Source organism: Eptatretus burgeri, chromosome 6 (assembly GCF_056783735.1).
Source record: "Eptatretus burgeri isolate ZD-2024b chromosome 6, Ebu_testis_v1, whole genome shotgun sequence".
Lineage (NCBI taxonomy): Eukaryota > Metazoa > Chordata > Myxini > Myxiniformes > Myxinidae > Eptatretus > Eptatretus burgeri.
In genome coordinates this window covers 50,381,642-50,403,177 of record NC_140966.1, presented here as the reverse complement: position 1 = coordinate 50,403,177, position 21,536 = coordinate 50,381,642, and the positions used below count along the sequence as shown (strand labels likewise).

At 41.7% G+C, this 21,536-nt stretch overlaps 1 protein-coding gene across 1 annotated transcript; it reads right to left on the bottom strand.

Annotated features, from left to right (window-relative positions):
* Positions 1-6,729: 6,729 nt before the first annotated feature.
* Positions 6,730-21,129, bottom strand: LOC147024756 (uncharacterized). Its single transcript, XM_085884992.1, has 2 exons — positions 21,040-21,129; positions 6,730-10,862 (listed from the first exon to the last, which is right to left on the bottom strand). The coding sequence occupies exon 2, from the start codon at positions 10,854-10,856 to the stop codon at positions 9,195-9,197; it is 1,662 nt and encodes a 553-aa protein (XP_085741118.1). The 5' UTR covers positions 10,857-10,862; positions 21,040-21,129; the 3' UTR covers positions 6,730-9,194.
* Positions 21,130-21,536: the final 407 nt, after the last annotated feature.

Here is a 21,536-nt window from a genome sequence, read left to right as displayed (position 1 = left end):
CATGGCAACACATGTCGTGAGTTAGGGGAACCTTACATTGCCCTCTCATGATCATGGCAACACATGTCGTGAGTTAGGGGAACCTTACATTGCCCTCTCATGATCATGGCAACACATGTCGTGAGTTAGGGGAACCTTACATTGCCCTCTCATGATCATGGCAACACATGTCGTGAGTTAGGGGAACCTTACATTGCCCTCTCATGATCATGGCAACACATGTCGTGAGTTAGGGGAACCTTACATTGCCCTCTCATGATCATGGCAACACATGTCGTGAGTTAGGGAACCTTACATTGCCCTCTCATGATCATGGCAACACATGTCGTGAGTTAGGGAACCTTACATTGCCCTCTCATGATCATGGCAACACATGTCGTGAGTTAGGGGAACCTTACATTGCCCTCTCATGATCATGGCAACACATGTCGTGAGTTAGGGGAACCTTACATTGCCCTCTCATGATCATGGCAACACATGTCGTGAGTTAGGGGAACCTTACATTGCCCTCTCATGATCATGGCAACACATGTCGTGAGTTAGGGGAACCTTACATTGCCCTCTCATGATCATGGCAACACATGTCGTGAGTTAGGGGAACCTTACATTGCCCTCTCATGATCATGGCAACACATGTCGTGAGTTAGGGGAACCTTACATTGCCCTCTCATGATCATGGCAACACATGTCGTGAGTTAAGGGGAACCTTACATTGCCCTCTCATGATCATGGCAACACATGTCGTGAGTTAAGGGGAACCTTACATTGCCCTCTCATGATCATGGCAACACATGTCGTGAGTTAGGGGAACCTTACATTGCCCTCTCATGATCATGGCAACACATGTCGTGAGTTAGGGGAACCTTACATTGCCCTCTCATGATCATGGCAACACATGTCGTGAGTTAAGGGGAACCTTACATTGCCCTCTCATGATCATGGCAACACATGTCGTGAGTTAGGGGAACCTTACATTGCCCTCTCATGATCATGGCAACACATGTCGTGAGTTAAGGGGAACCTTACATTGCCCTCTCATGATCATGGCAACACATGTTGTGAGTTAGGGGAACCTTACATTGCCCTCTCATGATCATGGCAACACATGTCGTGAGTTAGGGGAACCTTACATTGCCCTCTCATGATCATGGCAACACATGTCGTGAGTTAGGGGAACCTTACATTGCCCTCTCATGATCATGGCAACACATGTCGTGAGTTAAGGGGAACCTTACATTGCCCTCTCATGATCATGGCAACACATGTCGTGAGTTAGGGGAACCTTACATTGCCCTCTCATGATCATGGCGACACATGTCGTGAGTTAGGGGAACCTTACATTGCCCTCTCATGATCATGGCAACACATGTCGTGAGTTAGGGGAACCTTACATTGCCCTCTCATGATCATGGCAACACATGTCGTGAGTTAGGGGAACCTTACATTGCCCTCTCATGATCATGGCAACACATGTCGCGAGTTAGGGGAACCTTACATTGCCCTCTCATGATCATGGCAACACATGTCGTGAGTTAGGGGAACCTTACATTGCCCTCTCATGATCATGGCAACACATGTCGTGAGTTAGGGGAACCTTACATTGCCCTCTCATGATCATGGCAACACATGTCGTGAGTTAGGGGAACCTTACATTGCCCTCTCATGATCATGGCAACACATGTCGTGAGTTAAGGGGAACCTTACATTGCCCTCTCATGATCATGGCAACACATGTCGTGAGTTAGGGGAACCTTACATTGCCCTCTCATGATCATGGCGACACATGTCGTGAGTTAGGGGAACCTTACATTGCCCTCTCATGATCATGGCAACACATGTCGTGAGTTAAGGGGAACCTTACATTGCCCTCTCATGATCATGGCAACACATGTCGTGAGTTAGGGGAACCTTACATTGCCCTCTCATGATCATGGCGACACATGTCGTGAGTTAGGGGGAACCTTACATTGCCCTCTCATGATCATGGCAACACATGTCGTGAGTTAGGGGAACCTTACATTGCCCTCTCATGATCATGGCAACACATGTCGTGAGTTAGGGGAACCTTACATTGCCCTCTCTCTGCTCATCGTTTGGCAAGTGTGGGGTTGTCCTGGAAACAATAGTGACAGAGTCAGCATTTATGGCACCCAAATTATTGTTATATTAACATGCTCTTCCTTCCTTTGGACTTTCTTCTTCGTCATCTTTCATGTTTCTTTTGTCTCTCGAACCGGCATCGTCAATATTATATATATATATATATATATATATATATATATATATATATATATATATATATATATATATATATATATATATATATATATATATATACATATGGATGGATGGTAGGAGGATGGATGCACTTGGAGTGTGCACAGATCATTCGACACTGTTCGGGGTCTGACACAAAACACGTGACACTTTGGGGTGGTTGTTGTTGTGTCCCCTTGAAGCGTCACGGGGAGGGGTGGCACAGTCACGTGACGTAATCTGCCATCAAGCAACAATGTCAACTATGGAACTCTCATTTACGCTTTGATAGATCGAGGAGCATTCCGCGACAATATCTGATTATTATTATTATTATTATTATTATTATTAACTGTACGTTATCCCTATTTTGATGGCCATACTGGCGAAAGAAAATGACTTTCATTCCCAATAAATATTATGTATTGCAAACACTTAGCGTCCCTTCTCCCGACATTACTTCATGGACGTTAAACATTCCCACGGTGTCCTTCACAAACAGGAGACGAGTAATCTCAGGTATCTTGAACAAATTACCAAAATAACACATTCATATGGATAAGAGCAAAGTGCCTTGTGGAGAGATACTACAAAGTGCTTTATTTGTGGTCCAAGTTTCCTTAAATTTTTGAACAGTGTCACCATATTCTGAGACAATGCGTGAGCGAATCAAGCCGTTCAGGCTCACAGCACCAAGTTCCACCACATTCCTTTCAATTTTTTCCTTCCTAGTTTTATGTATTGCCATCTTTGCACAAGTTAAAATAAACTTGACAAGGAGATCTCGTGACTTGCTCTGCTTATTAACCGGGTGTCCGATGATGAAGGGTGTTGGTGAGAATTGAAGCCAGAAGCGCAAAAGTAAGTTTTTTCATCAGTAAGATAATTGGCTGAAGATGGAGACATTGTAGGTAGATATGAAATAGCGTTTCGCTTTCATCACAAAAGCAGCATTCCCTCTGGAACGTTTGTAAAATGCCGCATCATGGCTCCGGAGCTTAAGGCACCATGCAGCAATCTCCAACTCAAGTCTGCCATTGTTCTTGGCGTTGGGTGAAGATGGAGTGAACCCCAACATGGACGACTTTGAAAAGTAAGTGGAAGAATCGCACACCAGGGAGTGTCCCGTCGGGTCGCAAGAGCCGTGTCGTGGAGCGAGTGCATGACCTGCAGGTATATGTTCGTCCTTGACAGCCCACGGAATGACATCTTCGCTGCGCCAGGGGGCCAACCCATGCTGTGTGCGGGTGGTGGCTAAGGGAGCTCGCAATATCGTGGTTCGATTTTAAAGCCCATGGAATTGCTGCTGAACATCTGCAAAATACTGTCACCCTCATTGGGATTCTGTAGATATGCCAAGCAATCAGGAGGCAAAGACATTTTAAGTAGTAGTAGTAGTAATCGTGGTAGTCGTAGTAGCAGTGGTAGTAGTATAAACATTTCATATTTTCTTGCACCTTACAGTACCAGATATCATGATTGCGTACTGAATAAATCATTTCGGAGAGGTTTTGCGTTATTGTGATGGGGAAGGATATTCTGGAGGGGGTATTTTGTTGGAATCACGTATTTTTATGGAGGGATCATGCGAGCATTATTGGGCGTTTCGGTGGGAGGGGGGGCATGGGTTGAAGGGGTATCCAAAAAGTCACATATTTTGTGCACACCCCCTATCTACCATTGTGTGCATCCTATGGCTGCATAATTTTCTGGAAGCACGGCTGTGTCACTGATGCAGTGCCCGTCACTAATAAGCTGGTACTCATTTCGCCGACGTTAGAAGGATGACAGGCTGTTCACCCTACCTGATGTCATTCAACAGTGGCAGGGGCTCGAACACGAGATCCTAAGATCTTAAGCCAGCCACCTTAACAATAACCGTTCAGTCAACAACAGACTTTATGACCGCTCAGGTGATAAAAGATAAATCACTCCCAGACGCCAAATGGTCTAATAACAACATTAACCAGAGAGTTGGTGTCAAAGCCACCCAATGCTCGCCTGTTTATGCATTTATCGTTTTTAAAAGATAACTTTTAAAAAAAGTTTTAATTATAATCTAATAATGTTTTTTATAAAGCAATGCAGTGAAGTTTGATCCAAATAATTTTAAACCAATATATGTATTTGTATATTGTAATCAGTAACAAGAGCACAAGTGAGCACAATATACGCCCGAACAAGAAGGTATATACAGAATTGTGCTACTACATGGAAAACAGCAGCCTGGTTGCCATGGTAGCCACTCTAGATGACGAACGCATGTCACGACACCGTCTCCACAGTCTGTCCCTATGTACCAGATATGAAACATGAAAGTTGAAAACTTTGGGAGTTAGAGTGCGGACAGGAACGGACGGATGACACATAATACGCCCCGATATATATATATATATATATATATATATATATATATATATATATATATATATACATACATATATACATATACTAGTGATACCCATGCACATGCACATGCACGGGATAGCAGTACAACATAGCTGGTAGCAGATGACAGACCGTACACGGGGAATGACAAAAATACGCATTGTGCAAAATGCAAGTGGTACTATGGAACGCCAAGACTTCCCAAACTTTGTCGGCATGTCTGCTAAGTGCCACAGCAATTTCATAGGGATCGTGTGACGGCGAGCCGAGTTTTTAGTGTGCAGGCTTGGTATTATAATAGAGATATATCGGGCGTATAAAAAAGTGTGGTAGATAAAAACATTAGAAAGGAAAAAATAACTTACACCAAAAACTTTAACATTTTCACGCTCACGCTCACGCCGGGGATATCGCTATAGCTCTCTGTTCTTCGAACAGGCGAGCTAAAAATGAGAACACAACAAAGCAGACCCTGATCATGACGGGCATGGGAAGATTGACTTATCGTCTATGGGCCAAACCTGAAAATTTGACCCATCGGTACCATCTCTGGTGGCAAAGGCTCACTGTTTTTTTGATAGTTTAGGACCTTCAGATGAGGAATTGAGGTGATAGCGGTGTAATATTGGCAGCTTTCTGGTAGTTTTTACCTCTCCAACATCACCCTACCGCTATATTTTGAACACCAAAATTTGGGGGTAGGGGAAACTAAAATGACTGTAGTTTCGCTCTGGATGGGTCAATCTTAACAATATACCACTCATAATGTCTGTCTATGTACTCGCTATCTAAATCGAGAAGGTTTATGCAAAATATTTCATTATGTAGGTCACCAGAGGTCAAAAGGTCACCAATTTTAGGGGTTGCCCAAAATTGACAATTGGGCAAGTCATGTTGCTAGAATAAAGTAACAAATCACCCAATAATGATTTAAACACTTGGAATGCATATTTTAGAGGTCTTCAGATGATTCTAAGGGGACATTATTGAGTTTCTTTTGCAAAATTTTATTTCATAGCAATTGATTTTGAACTGTTTGTTGTAAATACCTAAAATTCAGGGTTTTGTGGGTAGGCGAAGTTCTTTTTAAGTTTTAACTGTTCTAAAAGACTTTGCCAGTGATGTATCTCATGAGACACTAGATGATGCCATGTCTAATGCTTCATGCACTCGCATTATTCACATTTTCCAACAGTACCGTGCCTTCCTCGAGAATGACAATGGCAGCCTATCATCATTTTGGATATCTTATCTAGATATGGTCGAGGTTGTGCTTGGTTTGTTGTGGGCAACAAGAGAAGGGGATTGGCTTTTGCACCTGGCCTCAATCAGAGACATGATCCCATGATGTTTCGTGTATGACCGTTTAAACTATGCCAGATATTTCATTATGTAGGTCACCAGAGGTCAAAAGGTCACCAATTTTAGGGGTTGCCCAAAATTGACCATAGAGCAAGTGATGTTACTAGAATAAAGTAAAAAAAAATCACCCAATGGTGATTTAAACACTTCGGAATGAATATTTTAGAGGTCTTCAGATGATTCTAAGGGGGCATTATTGAGCTGCTTTTGCAAAATTTTATTTCAGAGCAATTGATTTTGAACCGTTTCTTGTAAAAGCGTAAAATCCAGGGTTTCGGGGGTAGGGGAAACCATGACTGTAGCTTTGGAGTGGATGGGGCAAATTTGACAATCTACCACTCAAATTTAATATCTATGTACCCTCTATCATAATCACACCAGATTATGCAAATTATGTCCATATGTAGGTCACCAGAAGTCAAAAGGTCACAAATTTTAGAGGCTGCCAAAATAGTCTTTAGCACAACTTATTCTACTAAAACAAAGTAATAAAAATGAACAAAAAGTAATATCAACTTCCCGAAATTATATATATTTTAGATGTCTTTAGGTAATGTTGAGGGCTTGGAAAGTAACCTCAGTATTTTGAGTTCTCAATCTTCATGATCGCAATCTGATTCAATATCAACTGTCATCTCTAGTTCATCCAAAGCCTGGTGTTGGCTTAGTGGTTAGGGTGGTGGCTTAAGATCCCAGGGTCCTGAGTTCAAGCCCCATTGGCTGCTGAATTAACACCAGGGGGTTGACTCAGCCTGTCATCCTTCCGAGGTCGGTGAAATGAGTACCAGTGTACTGGTCCCGGTGTATTCCCCGGTAAGAATAGGTGTACCATATCCCTGTGTGTCGTAAGAGGCGACCAGGGTTGGCGTCAGGAAGGGCATCCGGCCATAAAACATTGCCTCAAGAAAAAGCCCAACCCCTGCACAGCAGGGAAAAATGGCTGTAAAAACGGTCATTTTATATTTATCTCTAGTTCATCCTCCTCTTTTCGCAAGTTTGTAATTTACACATCGGCGTACATTTCAACCCATTGTCTATGCAGCCACACTTTCCCTTTTTGCAAACTAATTTGCTCTGGCAGGCCATCATTTCCAACACAGCTTCAGGTGCCGGAGTTCCAGCCATCCAGTCGATGGCAATTGAACTGCTATCATCTTTTACCCATCCATTTCTCTCTGGATCAGGAATTACTGATTTTGTCTCCAGGCTTTGCTTCCAAATTCCTGCCTGGTAATTGGCACGGAGGGCATGCTTTGTTGGACTATCTTTACAAGGTGGAAGAAGGTTTGACTCTATTTCCCCTCTTTTGGCAAAGAACACCTTGTATCGGAGTTGATTTACCTGTACAGTTTTTGTGTACGATGCATACATGAGACATATGAAATGTTGCAAGGTATTAAACATTTGATCTGATATCTCCCATGCACTTCCAAGGTTGGAGAAGGCACATTGGAATTCACTGTTTGATCGCATTTGGTCCAGTGGTCCTGTTTTGCCTCGCCCAACAAAATAACTTAGTGTCATATCCAGTGCAAGCATGAAAGCCGAGAAGTGCACCACATAGTTCATCTCCAAGGGATAACCTGAGTCGGGAAATGTCCACAAATTGAGTACGTATCTTCGTTCCCCTCTTTTGGTACAAGGTAGCAGGAATGTCCTTTGCAAAGGAAAGTAGTAGCACAAATACATCTGTGTCCTCAGAAATAACAATTACAGTTTGATATCCAATGTCAGCGGCATGCTTCGCATGAATTATTAACTGTGTGTCTGCCTCTTCTAGAGAGGACTCAAGTTCACCCATTTCACAACTACCACCAATCAATATCTTGTCACATCTTATGCCACATGTCACTAGAAGAACTTTGTCTTTAATCAGGCTCCTCTTGTTTTCAGTTTTCCAATCTGCAACCAGAAACTCAATAAGTTTTGTCTTATTGTCAGCTTCTGATAAGAAGTTCCTCCATTTTTTTTAATTTTGTGTCCTGGCGCAATGCTGCTGAATTTGATGCCGCTGCCTGGATCCCCTTTTGAGCCTTTCTGCGTTCTTGATGGAGCTTTCCTGATACACATCAAGTACAACATCTATTCGTTGACTCATCGCACCTTCCCTCAAGACAACTTTCAGGACAGACATTGAAACTTCAGCAAATGTGCTATTTTTCACATTTACCTTCTGCACAACGCTCATGCCATCGATAATGCATGCTGAGTTCTGTGGGAAGGTTTCTACAGGAGGTGCACTTTCCTGAATTTTCTTCATTAGTGCTGCTTTTTCAGTCTTCCTGAGCGACCCATCTTGATTTGCCAACGCCCATGGTAATGGGCCTAGTGGATGAGACAGAACCTCCTGCATGTCCAGCTCACGACCTTGTGCGATAATAATCATTCTGGCAAAAAGATTGCGATCTGCTCATAGGGTGACCTCTTTCCCTTTGCATTGCACTTTTTTGTACAAACATTTGCAAATGTCTTAAGCTTTTGCTTCTTAATAGTTGCATGGAAATCTACAGCATCCAGTGCCTCCTTTTCAAGACGGTCAGTCTTGAACTTCTGGTATGCCTTTTCACCAATGCTTTGAGCAGTGAAAAGGTCCTTCTCAACATCTGCTGGGGCCAATGTGCCGGTAGTAATGGTCACGAGAGAGTACTCTTCTGATCTGTAGGGATTTATTAAAGAGTTCTGAATAAGATCAGTGAGTGATTGGACGGCTAACTCGTCTTTTTCAATTCTCTGTTTCTGCAAATCCGGATGGCTCGAAGTGGAGGAACAAGTTCCTAGCATTGCTCTTAGGCGATGAAGAAACATGCTGTGGCATTCAGCATTTACGTAATAACGACGAATTGCACCTGGGTTTAAGCTAAAGCCTCTTGTGCCACCTGACGTCTGGGTATCCATATTTATCGTTTCTTCAATTGTTTGGTCAACTGGTATTTTGCCAAACGGATTACACTGAACAACAAAATTTTTTTACTGGAGATGTGTAAAGTGATTTAGACTAATTTGGGTACGCTGATTTCAAAAATCATAACAGTTTTGCTGTATCACGTCAGGATTTTCAGTAACAGAAATATTCCCATTGCCTAGAAGTCAGGATTTCAATGAAATTTACAAAAATTCATTTATTCATTTATTTCATCATGAATGCTTCAAAATTATAGAAATTACAGAAAAACTCCACTAGAATGTAATTAAAAATGCTTTAGGCATTTGGCTTTGCGTTTGTGCTGCTCTGTGTCAGTTTCACGATGCAGGAACCAGCAGAAATCACCCATCATGTTCGGGTTGTGCCGCCCTTGGTAACGCGTCTCCATGAGTGAAATCTCTTGGTGGAATCGCTCGCCGTGCTCGTCCGAGACTGCTCCCAAGTTGTCAGGGAAGAAGTTCAGGTGCTGGTGTAGGAAATGGATTTTCAGGGACATCCTGGAGCCAAGTTTCCTGAAGGACTCCAGCAGTTGCTGCACTATTTCTTCATAGTTGTCCGCGCGCTCGTTCCCCAAGAAGTTGTCCGTCACAGCTTTGAAGCTCCTCCACGCTGCCAGCTCTTTGGGGTTTAGAGTTGTCGGAAAAGTTTCGTCCTTCATAATCTGTCGGATTTGCGGTCCAACAAAGACACCAGCCTTGATATTGGCCTCCGACAAGGTGTTGCCAAACTTTTCCTTGAGGTATAAAAACCCACGCCCATTCAGATCCATTGCCCGTACAAAACTTTTCATCAAGCCGAGCTTTACATGGAGTGGTGGAAGGAAAACCTTGGCTGGGTCGACAAGGGCGACATGCTTCACGTTGTGTCGACCAGGTACATGCTCTTTTCGCTCTTCCCAATCTTTCTTCGTCCAGTGATTCTTGTCGTCTCTGCTATCCCAGAGACAAAGGAAGCACATGTATTTCGTGTAGCCTGACTGCAGCCCTAACAAAGGCGCCACCACTTTCAAGTCTCCGCAGATGTGCCAGTTGAAGTCATTGTACTTGATGGAATCAAGCAGCTGCCGCATAGTCTCATAGGTCTCTGTCATGCCGAACGCGTGAGCCAGTGGGACTGATGGTTTCTCGTTGCCATTGTGGAGCAAAACAGCCTTCAAGCTGTTCTTCCCCGAGTCGATGAAGAGGCGCCAGTCTGCAGGATCGTGATCACACCCAAGTTCTTTCAACAGACCGTTGATGTCACTGCAGAATGTCATCGTGTCTTCCATCTCAAAGAACTCAGCCATGTCTCTGTGACGTGCTCTGAACAAGGATATCTTGGTGTTAGGTTCAAGTAGATTCCACTGCTGCAGCCTTGATCCAAGTAGCTCTGCCTTCGCCTTTGACAGCGAGAAATCTCTTACAAGATCATTTAAGTCTCCCTGGTTCAGAAGGTGTGATTCTTGAGTGTCGGGTTCAAAAGGTTCATCATCACCATCCTCTTCACCACTGCTTACAGCTATGTTCTGATCAGCTGGAGGTGTTGGAACGGGGTTCTCGTCATCATGAGGCACAGGTTTACGAGCAAAGACGTAGTCAGCGTACTTGATGTGACCTTTAGTCTTCTTGTTGAAGCCGGCGATGCTTGTGCAGCAGAAATAACAATCATCATGATGATTCTGCGGCTCATGCCATATCATGGGCACCGCAAATGGCATGCTCGCGCGCTTGCCCACCAACCACTGAGTCAAGGTTGTGTGACAGCTTGTGCAGCAGATGTGTGGTGCCCAGCTCTGTTCTTGGTCCCCCACCTTACACCCGAAGTAGTGAAAGTAGGCGGCCTTCATTTTCACTGCTGTAGATATACTTCGCTGTTGATCTTTTTTGGTATACCGACCACAGACATAACAGAAGTTGTCAGGATGACTGGTACAGGAACGCCTACTCATCTTTATCTGAAAGAAAGAAATATAACACAAGTTAACAACAATTGTACGAAATAGACATGTTAAAGACATATGTAAATTTCATTGAAATCCTGACTTCTAGGCAATGGGAATATTTCTGTTCCTGAAAATCCTGACGTGATACAGCAAAACGGTTATGATTTTTGAAATCAGCGTACCCAAATTAGTCTTAATCACTTTACACATCTCCAGTAAAAAAAAAATTTTGAAATTTGTTGTTCAGTGTTATCAGCTCCTATTTGAACAGAAAATCCTCCGCTCATGAAGTATTCATGCATTTCAGGATGATGAATATCTAACGACAACATTTGCGCATAGTAGAATGTCAAATATCTGGCATAGTTTAAACGGTCATACACGAAACACCATGGGATCATGTCTCTGATTGAGGCCAGGTGCAAAAGCCAATCCCCTTCTCTTGTTGCCCACAACAAACCAAGCACAACCTCGACCATATCTAGATAAGATATCCAAAATGATGATAGGCTGCCATTGTCATTCTCGAGGAAGGCACGGTACTGTTGGAAAAGGTGAATAATGCGAGTGCATGAAGCATTAGACATGGCATCATCTAGTGTCTCATGAGATACATCACTGGCAAAGTCTTTTAGAACAGTTAAAACTTAAAAAGAACTTCGCCTACCCACAAAACCCTGAATTTTAGGTATTTACAACAAACAGTTCAAAATCAATTGCTATGAAATAAAATTTTGCAAAAGCAACTCAATAATGTCCCCTTAGAATCATCTGAAGACCTCTAAAATATGCATTCCAAGTGTTTAAATCACCATTGGGTGATTTGTTACTTTATTCTAGCAACATGACTTGCCCAATTGTCAATTTTGGGCAACCCCTAAAATTGGTGACCTTTTGACCTCTGGTGACCTACATAATGAAATATTTTGTATAAACCTTCTCGATTTAGATAGAGAGTACATAGACAGACTTTATGAGTGGTATATTGTTAAGATTGACCCATCCAGAGCGAAACTACAGTCATTTTAGTTCCCCCAACTCCCAAATTTTGGTCTGCAAAATATAGCGGTAGGGTGATGTTTGAAAGGTGAAAACGACCAGAAAGCTGCCAATTTCACACTGCTATCACCTCAATTCCTCATCAATTATCAAAAACACATAGTGAGACTTTACCACTAGAGATGGTACCCATATCTGGGCTGACCCATGGACTACTTGTGCTAAGGATAGGGCCGACTCAAAGTCGAAATGAAAGACAGCTTTACGATTAGGCTGCTGTGCTTGTTACAACACTAATTGTGAGAGAGGAAAAGACAGACAGCTTCTCGGCAAGCATCGCGGGCTCGTAATAGAAGAGAGAGAAAGAGAGAAAGAGAGAAAGAGAGAGAAAGAGAGAAAGAGAGAGAAAGAGAGAAAGAGAGAAAGAGAGAAAGCTGCAGCACGTATTCATTACACTACGAATGCAAGAGATATAATCAAGTGCAATAGAAATGACTATGCATAGCACAGGGAGGAAATAAATAAATAAAAGGTTTCAAGAATGACAGGTATGCATTGCCAGAGCCTGGGCCTCCACCTAACTATGCCTCAACCCTTTGGCCTGTTCTAACAAATTCTGAGAGGAATGTGTGTGTCGTTGGTTGTTATCGCCATAAGTGGGGTTCAAAAGGTGGAATGGAGCCCTCCCAGGTCTCAAAGTGTATGTGTGTATGTGTATGTGTATGTGTATGTGTATGTGTGTGTGTATGTGTGTATGTGTATGTGTATGTGTATGTGTATGTGTATGTGTATGTGTATGTGTGTATGTGTGTGTATGTGTGTGTATGTGTGTGTATGTGTGTGTATGTGTGTGTATATGTGTGTGTATATGTGTGTGTATATGTGTGTGTATATGTGTGTGTATATGTGTGTGTATATGTGTGTGTGTGTGTATGTGTGTGTGTGTGTGTGTATGTGTGTATGTGTGTATGTGTGTATGTGTGTATGTGTGTATGTGTGTATGTGTGTATGTGTGTATGTGTGTATGTGTGTATGTGTGTATGTGTGTATGTGTGTATGTGTGTATGTGTGTATGTGTGTATGTGTGTATGTGTGTGTGTGTGTGTGTGTGTATGTGTGTATGTGTGTATGTGTGTATGTGTGTGCGTGTGTGTGTGTGTGTGTGTGTGTGCGTGTGTGCGTGTGTGCGTGTGTGTGTGTGTGTGTGTGTGTGCGTGTGTGTGTGTGTGTATATGTTTTAACAAGAATTATTTTGACATGTTCTTCCCATTTATTTATTTTTTATATATTATTCACCTGTGCAGGTTTCGTACAATGTAATGATGATACAACAGCATATTAGATGCATCCACATCGGCCAGCAGGACATGCGTGAACCGAGTACTTCAACACATGATTTCCACATCACACTTAAACCATAATTTACCACGACATGATGCTAACAACACAACCATCCATAATCCCCACCCTGCCCCCCCCCCCAAAAAAAATATTTAAGAAAAGAACATCAGGATGAAATTCCAAAAAAAAAAACACAACCAAGCAAGGAAGGAAGAAAGGAATGACAGAGAATGATAAGGTAGGAATGGCACCACAACACAACACCGCAATCCTTTTACAGATCACCATCACGACATCTTTAAACACGTTTTCCTCTCAATCTCACAACAAATAAAATACACAATTACACCAACCAAAACTACAAATCTACAACCACCTCGAACAAAGATATCTTTAACCTCCGCCATCGAAGATGGAAGGAGGTTACTGTTTTCACCCCCTTTCTGTTTGTTTGTTTGTTTGTTTGTTACCTTCGCAAACTTTGTTGTGAAGGTTATGTTTTGATCGCTGTGTATTTATTTATTTATTTGTGAATATGTGTGTTTGTTACTTACGAAATCTAAAGATTTCGAGAATCTAAAGATTTCGTAAGTATATTGATGCCTTCCGTTTCTGTTTGTTTGTTTGTTTGTTTGTTTGTTTGTAGGCACGATAACTCGAGAAGGGAAGAAGCGACCAATGTCAAATTACACGACGTGATTCAGGAGGGTGATGGCTCGTGCTGATTAGATTTTGGTCAAAATTGGTCAAAGGTCAAGGTCACAGTGAGGTCAAATATTCGATTTTTGATGGTTTGGTATAGATAACTCGAGAACGGAAGAAGCTACCGATGTCAAATTACACCACGTGATTCAGGAGGCTGATTATATTTTGGTCAAAATCGGTCAAAGGTCAAGGTCACAGTGAGGTCAAACATCCAAAAATGATAACTCGAGAACGGAAGAAGCTCCCAATGTCAAATTACACCACGTGATTCACAAGGCTGATGGCTCGTGCTGATTATATTTTGGTCAAAATCGGTCAAAGGTCAAGGTCACAGTGAGGTCAAACATCCAAAACATTCGATTTTTGATGGTTTGGTACAGAATCATCGTAGAAACTTCTGGTTTGTGTCGCTACCTTCTCAAGAGACAGCTTTTATTAGACAAGGTCAGAGGTCAAGTTGACGATTTCGTAAGTACCAGTCGATGACTGCTTGTTTGTTTGTTTGTTTGTAGGCACGATAACTCAAGAACGGAAGAAGCTACCAATGTCAAATTACACCACGGGATTCAGGAGGGTGATTGCTTGCGCTGATTAGCTCTTGGTCAAAATCGGTCAAAGGTCAAGTCACAGTGAGGTCAAACATGCAAAACATTCGATTTTTCATGGTTTGGTACAGAATCATCGTAGAAACTTCTGGTTTGCGTCGCTACCTTCTCTAGAGACAGATTTTATTAGACAAGGTCAGAGGTCAAGTTGACAATTTCGTAAGTACCAGTCTATGGCTGGTTGTTTGTTTGTTTGTGAACAGTATTACGGAAAAACTCCTGGACGGATTTCGACGAAACTTGGTGGGGGGGGGGGGTTAGGTCTGGTCCAAGGATCATGCCATTATATTTTGGACTTGGTCCAAAATCCAATATGGCCGCTATGGCGGCCAATTTGAAAAAATATTTGAATTTTGTTTTTTTTTTGCATTTCTACATGTTTTAAGTGATTTCCAACCCCCCCCCACCCCCCAAAAAAAATTGTTAGAGAAAAACATTTTTTTGCAAATTTTTTTTCAACAAAATTCCGATATTTTTTTTGCATTTCTTCATGTTATAAGTGATTTCCAACAAAAAACATGCCAAAATTATAATTGCGGCTGATTTTGGAACTTCAGGTGGATATACCCATGTAAAATCAATTTGTCTCAAGGAATCTAGTTATGTCGAATGAATCGAGTATGTAAAAGTTATAAGTAAAAGGGAAAGTTGCAAACTATAACTCTGTGAGCACTGTTGACGTCAAATTGAATGAATAGGATATCAGGTTCACTTGAGTGACCTTGCAGTATTGGCGGCGGAGGTTTTGCACTCTACCGAGTGCTCCCCCTCTCGTCATACAAATGTTCCTATTATCACCCAAGACAAAAATATCAAAAGATCTTGTGACAGCAGTCCAGGATTGTGGTGTCATCCCTACCTTGTCATTCTTTCCCACATTGTTTGTTAGCGTTTTTAGAATTCCATCCTGACATGTTTTTTTCTTTTTAAATGTTTTTTTATGACTTTGTAATGTAATACGCCATGGAGATCATACAATTAGGGGAATTAACACGTCCACAATGATGGGTCCTTTGCTACTTGCTGGTATTAAAAACAAAGAACTGCAATTAAAGATATGACTGGCAGGATAGTCTAGTCCCTGGAGGTACGCACACTCACCATAGAGCTAGTCTAGGTTTGAATCTTCACCCAGATATAAACGGTCACTCTTACGTTTCACATGAGGGTCGATACTCGGAAGGATGTTAAGACAGAGAATCCACTAATAATACAGTGCTTGCAGAAAGTATTCACACCCATTGACTTTTTCACATTTTTTTGTGTTACGGTCTGAATTTAAAATGGATTAAACTTAAATTTTTGGCACTGGTCTACACAAAATACCCTGTAATGACAAAGTGGAATTATTTTTTGGAAATTTTTGCAAAATTAAAAATAAAAAGCTGAAATATCTTGCGTCAATAAGTATTTAACCCCTTTGCTATGACACTCCAAGTTGAGCTCACGTGCCTCCAATTTCCTTTGATCATCCTTCAGATGTCTCCTCAACTTGATTGGAGTCCACCTGTGGCCAATTCAATTCATTGCACATGATTTAGAAAGAAAGACACCTTTCTCTACAAGGTCCCACAGTTGACAGTGCATGTCAGAGCAGAAACTCGACCATGAAGTCCAAGGAACTGTCCGTAGAACTCAGAGATATAATTGTAAGGAGGCATAGATCTGAGGAACGGTATAAAACAATTTCTAGGGTGTTGAAAGTTCCCAAGAGCACAGTGACTCTTCCTAAAGCTGGCTATCCGACCAAACTGAGAACAAGCCAAGAAAGACCTTGGGCAGGGAGGTGACCAAGAACCCAATGACCACTCTTGACAGAACTACAGAGTTTCTTGGCTGAGATGGGAGAATCTACCGGAAGGACAACAATCTCTGCAGCACTTCACAAATCTATGCTTTGTGGGGAGAGTGGCGAGACAGAAGCCACTCCTGAGAAAAAGGCATGTGAAAGACTGAGAGCATGAGGCAAAATATTCTGTGGTCTGATGAGATGAAAATTGAACAACTCTTTGGCATGAATGCAAAGCGCAACATCTGCCAGAAACCGAGCACTGCTCATCACCCTTTTAACACCATCCCTACCGTGAAGCACGAGAGTGGCAGCATCATGCTATGGGGTTGCTTTTCAGTGGCATGGGCTGGAAGACTTGTAAGGATAGAGAGGACAATGAATGGAGCCAAATACAAGCAAATCCTTGAGGACAACCTGCTTCAGAGTGCAAAACACCTTTGACTGTGGCTAAGATTTACATTCCAACAGGACAAAGACCCCAAACATACAGCCAAAACAACACTAGAATGGCTTCAGAATAAGAACGTGAAAGTCCTTGAGTGGCCCAGCCAAAACCCAGACTTTAATCCCATTGAGAAGCTATGGAAAGACTTGAAGATTGCTGTTCACCGACACTCCCCATCCATCTCGACAGAGCTTGAGCAAATCTTCAAAGAAGAATGGGACAAAATCTCCAAATACAGATATGCAAAGTTGATACAGACATAGCCAAGAAGACTCGAAGCTGTGATCACTGCCAAAGGTGCTTCCACAAAGTACTGGATTGATTCAGGGGGCTGAATACTTATGCATTTCAATTTCAATACATTTGTAAAAATTTCTAAAAACACATTTCCATTCGAGGGTATTTTGTGTCGATTCGTGACAATTTTGTTTTTAAATTCAATCTATTTTAAATTCAGGCTGTAACCCAACAAAATGTGAAAAGGTCAAGGGGTGTGAATACTTTCTGAAGGCACTGCAGCACGAGTGGTTGGTGGACATTAAATATCCCATGGTGTATTTTGCGAAGACCAGGCAAATTATCTTCCGCACCGTGAACAAATTACAAATCCCCGCCACATTCAGTGGAGTGTCCCGTGCCGGAGTAGTGCTCTTTCTAGGATTGGTTCGAACCTTGAACGATTTTCTCGACTTGGCATGAATTCCCTGAAGCTCGGTCATGAGTATAGGCCTCCATTTTTATTAGGTGTAAAAACATTGTGCAAGTTATTTCGTTATTGCGGTGAAACCAGCTTAATCTTTCGAGATGGTATACTAAAATTTTCAACAACATTCAAAAGGAGGAAGGTCATTCATTGAAAGGATAAACATCCACTAAATGGTTTGCATTGGCAAAATGTAATCAATCAATGTGTGTTGGATTATACGGATTCAATTTTTTTTTATTTTTTAAACACATTATCTGTTTGAAAACGAGTGCATCTAGCCGAAACCAAGTTGATCTTTCCATAACGTTGTTAATATATGAACAACCAGAGTTGGTGTCAAAGCCACCCAATGCTCGCCTGTTTATACCTTAATCGTTTTTAAAAGACTAGTCTAATAATTAATCTTTTTTATAAAGTATTGCAGTGAAGTCTGATCCAAATAATTTTAAAGCAATATATGTATTTGTATATTGTAATCAGTAACAAGAGCGCAAGTGAGCACAATATACGCCCGAACAAGAAGGTATATACAGAATTATGGTACTACATGGAAAACAGCATCCTAGTTGCCATGGCAACCACTTTGGATGACGAACGTATGTCACGACACACCGTCTCCACAGTCTATATCTATGTACCAAATATGAAACGTGAAAGTTGAAAACTTTGGGAGTTAGAGTGCGGACAGGAACGGATGGAAAACAGCATCCTGGTTGCAATGACAACCACTTTAGATGACGAATGTATGTCATTACACACCGTCTCCACAGTCTGTACCTATGTACCAAATATGAAACGTGAAAGTTGAAAACTTTGGGAGTTAGAGTGTGGACAGGAACGGACGGACGGACGGATGGAATCACATAATACGCCCGGATATATATCGGGCGTATAAAAAAATAGTATGGTAGATAAAAACATTAGAAAGGAAAAAATAACTTGCACCAAAAACTTTAACATTTTCACAGTCACGGTGACGCTCATGCCAGGGGTATCGCTATAGCTCTCTGTTCTTCAAACAGGTGAGCTAAAAACTAGGAAATACTAGTAGTTGTGATATTTTCTCATAACCGCTCACGGTAACAGGTTACATACAACTGTGAGCACAATCACCACATTAGGAGAACCACAGAGGTTTTGCCACAAAATAAAGGGTGACAAAGGCTGCTGAAGTCGAACATTTCAGCTGCAGAGTGGCTCTCATCACAAAGCAACAAGAAACATGTGTGCTCAGACTTTCAATGCCCTTCCAGAAAAGTTGAGCAATGCTGTTCTGCAATAGTCCATGAGACCGAGGCAACCGTTATCATCATCAGCATCTCTTGCTGTTTGGGTTGGACCTTGCAATTTTGACGAGTATGGATTCTCCCAATGACCGACGAAATTTTAATCAATTTGTCAAGTCAAAGTGGACACATGCCCATCTAACATTTAAGCTTCTTACAATGCTGACTTCTCGATTTTAAGGCCATGTTGGCGGACAAACTTATAAATACACTGCTGTGGCTCAGAGTGAGAACTCCCTGAGAAAGTCTCACTAAAAAAAATCCACAACATCAATTGTTGTTGGAATGTACCCTGGAGGCTATGGTGGCAAAAGGTGTGCTTCACCACTACATGGCTTGAGTATATTAGTTTTTAATCAATAAGTCACTTGTTGCATTTCTGTCCGCTGGGATTGACAGGAAAGCTTACATGTTACAGATGAAGTTTGATTCCCGAGATATTTAGAATCAGCGATACTATCTAAACAATTGGATACGCCTATCCGTGTGCTTTTGACCACACAATCTCTGTCATGAGATGTTACACATCTTCGATCCCATCGTTATTTCCTTCTGGACGTCTGAGATCATCCGATTTCAGTAGCTTTCTTTCAAGCAAGAATAACCCTTTATAGGTTAGGGGGGTTTCTGATCATCTACCAATGGAATCCAGGTGTTCGATATATCAATTATCAAATACCCACTTTCCACATAACCCAGTTCTGAGCCCTCATACGTTTAAAGTATAATCTCTCAACAAACCCAAGCCATCTTGTATACAGTCGTCATGTAATGCCAGAAGTGGCCTTACTGTGGTGAAGAAGGCAGGCAAGGTGCATCAAGACTCGGTGAAATCGTCATTGTCATGATGTCGCGACAAAACAAACTACTGCATGGGGGAATTAAATGTATAATGTTTAAAGTAAATAAATTCCTTCTACCGTACAGTATGTTATGGACAATCAATTGTGCCAATGCCTTCTTCAAAACTGTACACCTTTATGTCACATGAGTACTCATTGTAAAGTTTATGGCGTCGTGCAAAATCTGTCGGGAATTCACTTAGCAGATGATAACCTTGTTGGTGAAAACAACACCAAGGCCTACTACGCCTACGTCAATCCGACTCGTCTCACATGTAAATGATCATTCTGCACCGTCATATGGATTATCTAGAAGTCAATCAGAGGTGACATTTGTAATGGGAAAGTGCTGGAAGCGGAGCCTTCCTGGATTGGATTTCATAATATGGGTTAACCTGGGCAGGCTCGACAATAAGAAAAAGGTTAAGTGTAACCTATAATAGAAGATAAAACGGTAAAAGTCAGGGGATTGTATAAGATTTATGAATTCCTGACTATGTATGGTCAATGTTTTCTTGGCAAAACATGCTCCAAGGTAACCCCAACTCATGGCATGAACCTTTCTGTATTGGATTTTGCAATGTTTAGGGAATGTTTACCTGTTCTCTCAATTTCAAAGTAATCCCCAAATTACATTGACTACTCACGAATACTCCACATAGATTCCTCATGATCCCTTTGTGGAGAAATTGCAGACAAAGTATGATACACAGGGTGAGGCATCCAGCACACTCAATGCAGAATACAAAGGGTTCGGGGATGCCAACACTCTTGTTAACAAGTAATGCGTTTATTTGTTTCCTCAAACTATACTTTACATCTACTTCTGCTATGAAACGACTTTCATGTCCAAGACACACACAATATAGAACTAGAAGGACACATGGTGGAGCGCAAACCTCCGCCAAGCTGAACAGTTTACGTTTTTTATCCCACTGATGGGCCGGATCTGGATCCGGGCCTGGACCAAAATCGAATCGGCTTGTTCTCATCACATAACCAACTCATCCACCTAGTTTTATCATAATCCATCCACAACTTTTTGAGATATCCTGGTCACAGACAAGCAAACAAAAAAATAACCTCCTTCCACCTTGGTGACGGAGGTAATAATTACACCATGGGTTTAAAGATCTTTATCACTGCATGAAAGGCCATTAGCTTGAAATTTAAGCTAATTAGAAGGCAACATCAGTAAAGTTGGAATACAATGTCTACTACAGACGAAGTATGGATGGGGTGCAAGGTGATAACACACCATTGTTGCATACATAATAATATAGTCCCCCATCACAAATGGTCTCCACCAAGGATCATCACTTCTGCAACCTCATTCGGACCACCACAGCAGTTATTTAGACCATGCGAGCCCAAGACTAAATAATGCTAGTCACTCTTTCACTTTCAAAACCATTCAAGCCTCCAGTACTGTACATACCATACAAATAACAATGCATTTAACACTTACCTTGGTGGCACACCATACATTACATTTTACCACGATTAAGTATAATTTTTGAGAAAATAAAAGAATTGGTGAAAGCTCAGTTTAACGTTGGCCTACCGCGAAAGCACATTGAAGCCGGTCGAAGCAAAACGGTCATAAGAGCATCTCTCCCGCCTTGTTGTTGACATACTTTGATCACTTGGCTGCACTTTGTCATTCAGGTTATCACCGGTTTGGTCTCAACATGAGGCTTTTAATAATTAAAAAAAATATATACTCTTTTGTGAGCTTTGTTAATATATAACCTGTGTAATCTGGATAGGACAAGCCCTGTGGCCCAGCTGTTTGTCTTTATCGGTTTATATGTGGGCACAGTTCACTACAAACTAGACAAACAATATTTCACCTGAATCCCAGGAATAACTCTTGTTCAGATACTATTACTGAAAAAGGATCAAGTCCAACAGAAACCTTTACAAGGTACAGTTTGAAAGTTTCTATTGTCACCAGGTTATCAC

What these genes read in the sequence shown, in the direction of transcription:
- LOC147024756 (XM_085884992.1), bottom strand. Translation starts at nt 10,856, where the DNA reads ATGAGTAGGCGTTCCTGTACCAGTCATCCTGACAACTTCTGTTATGTC.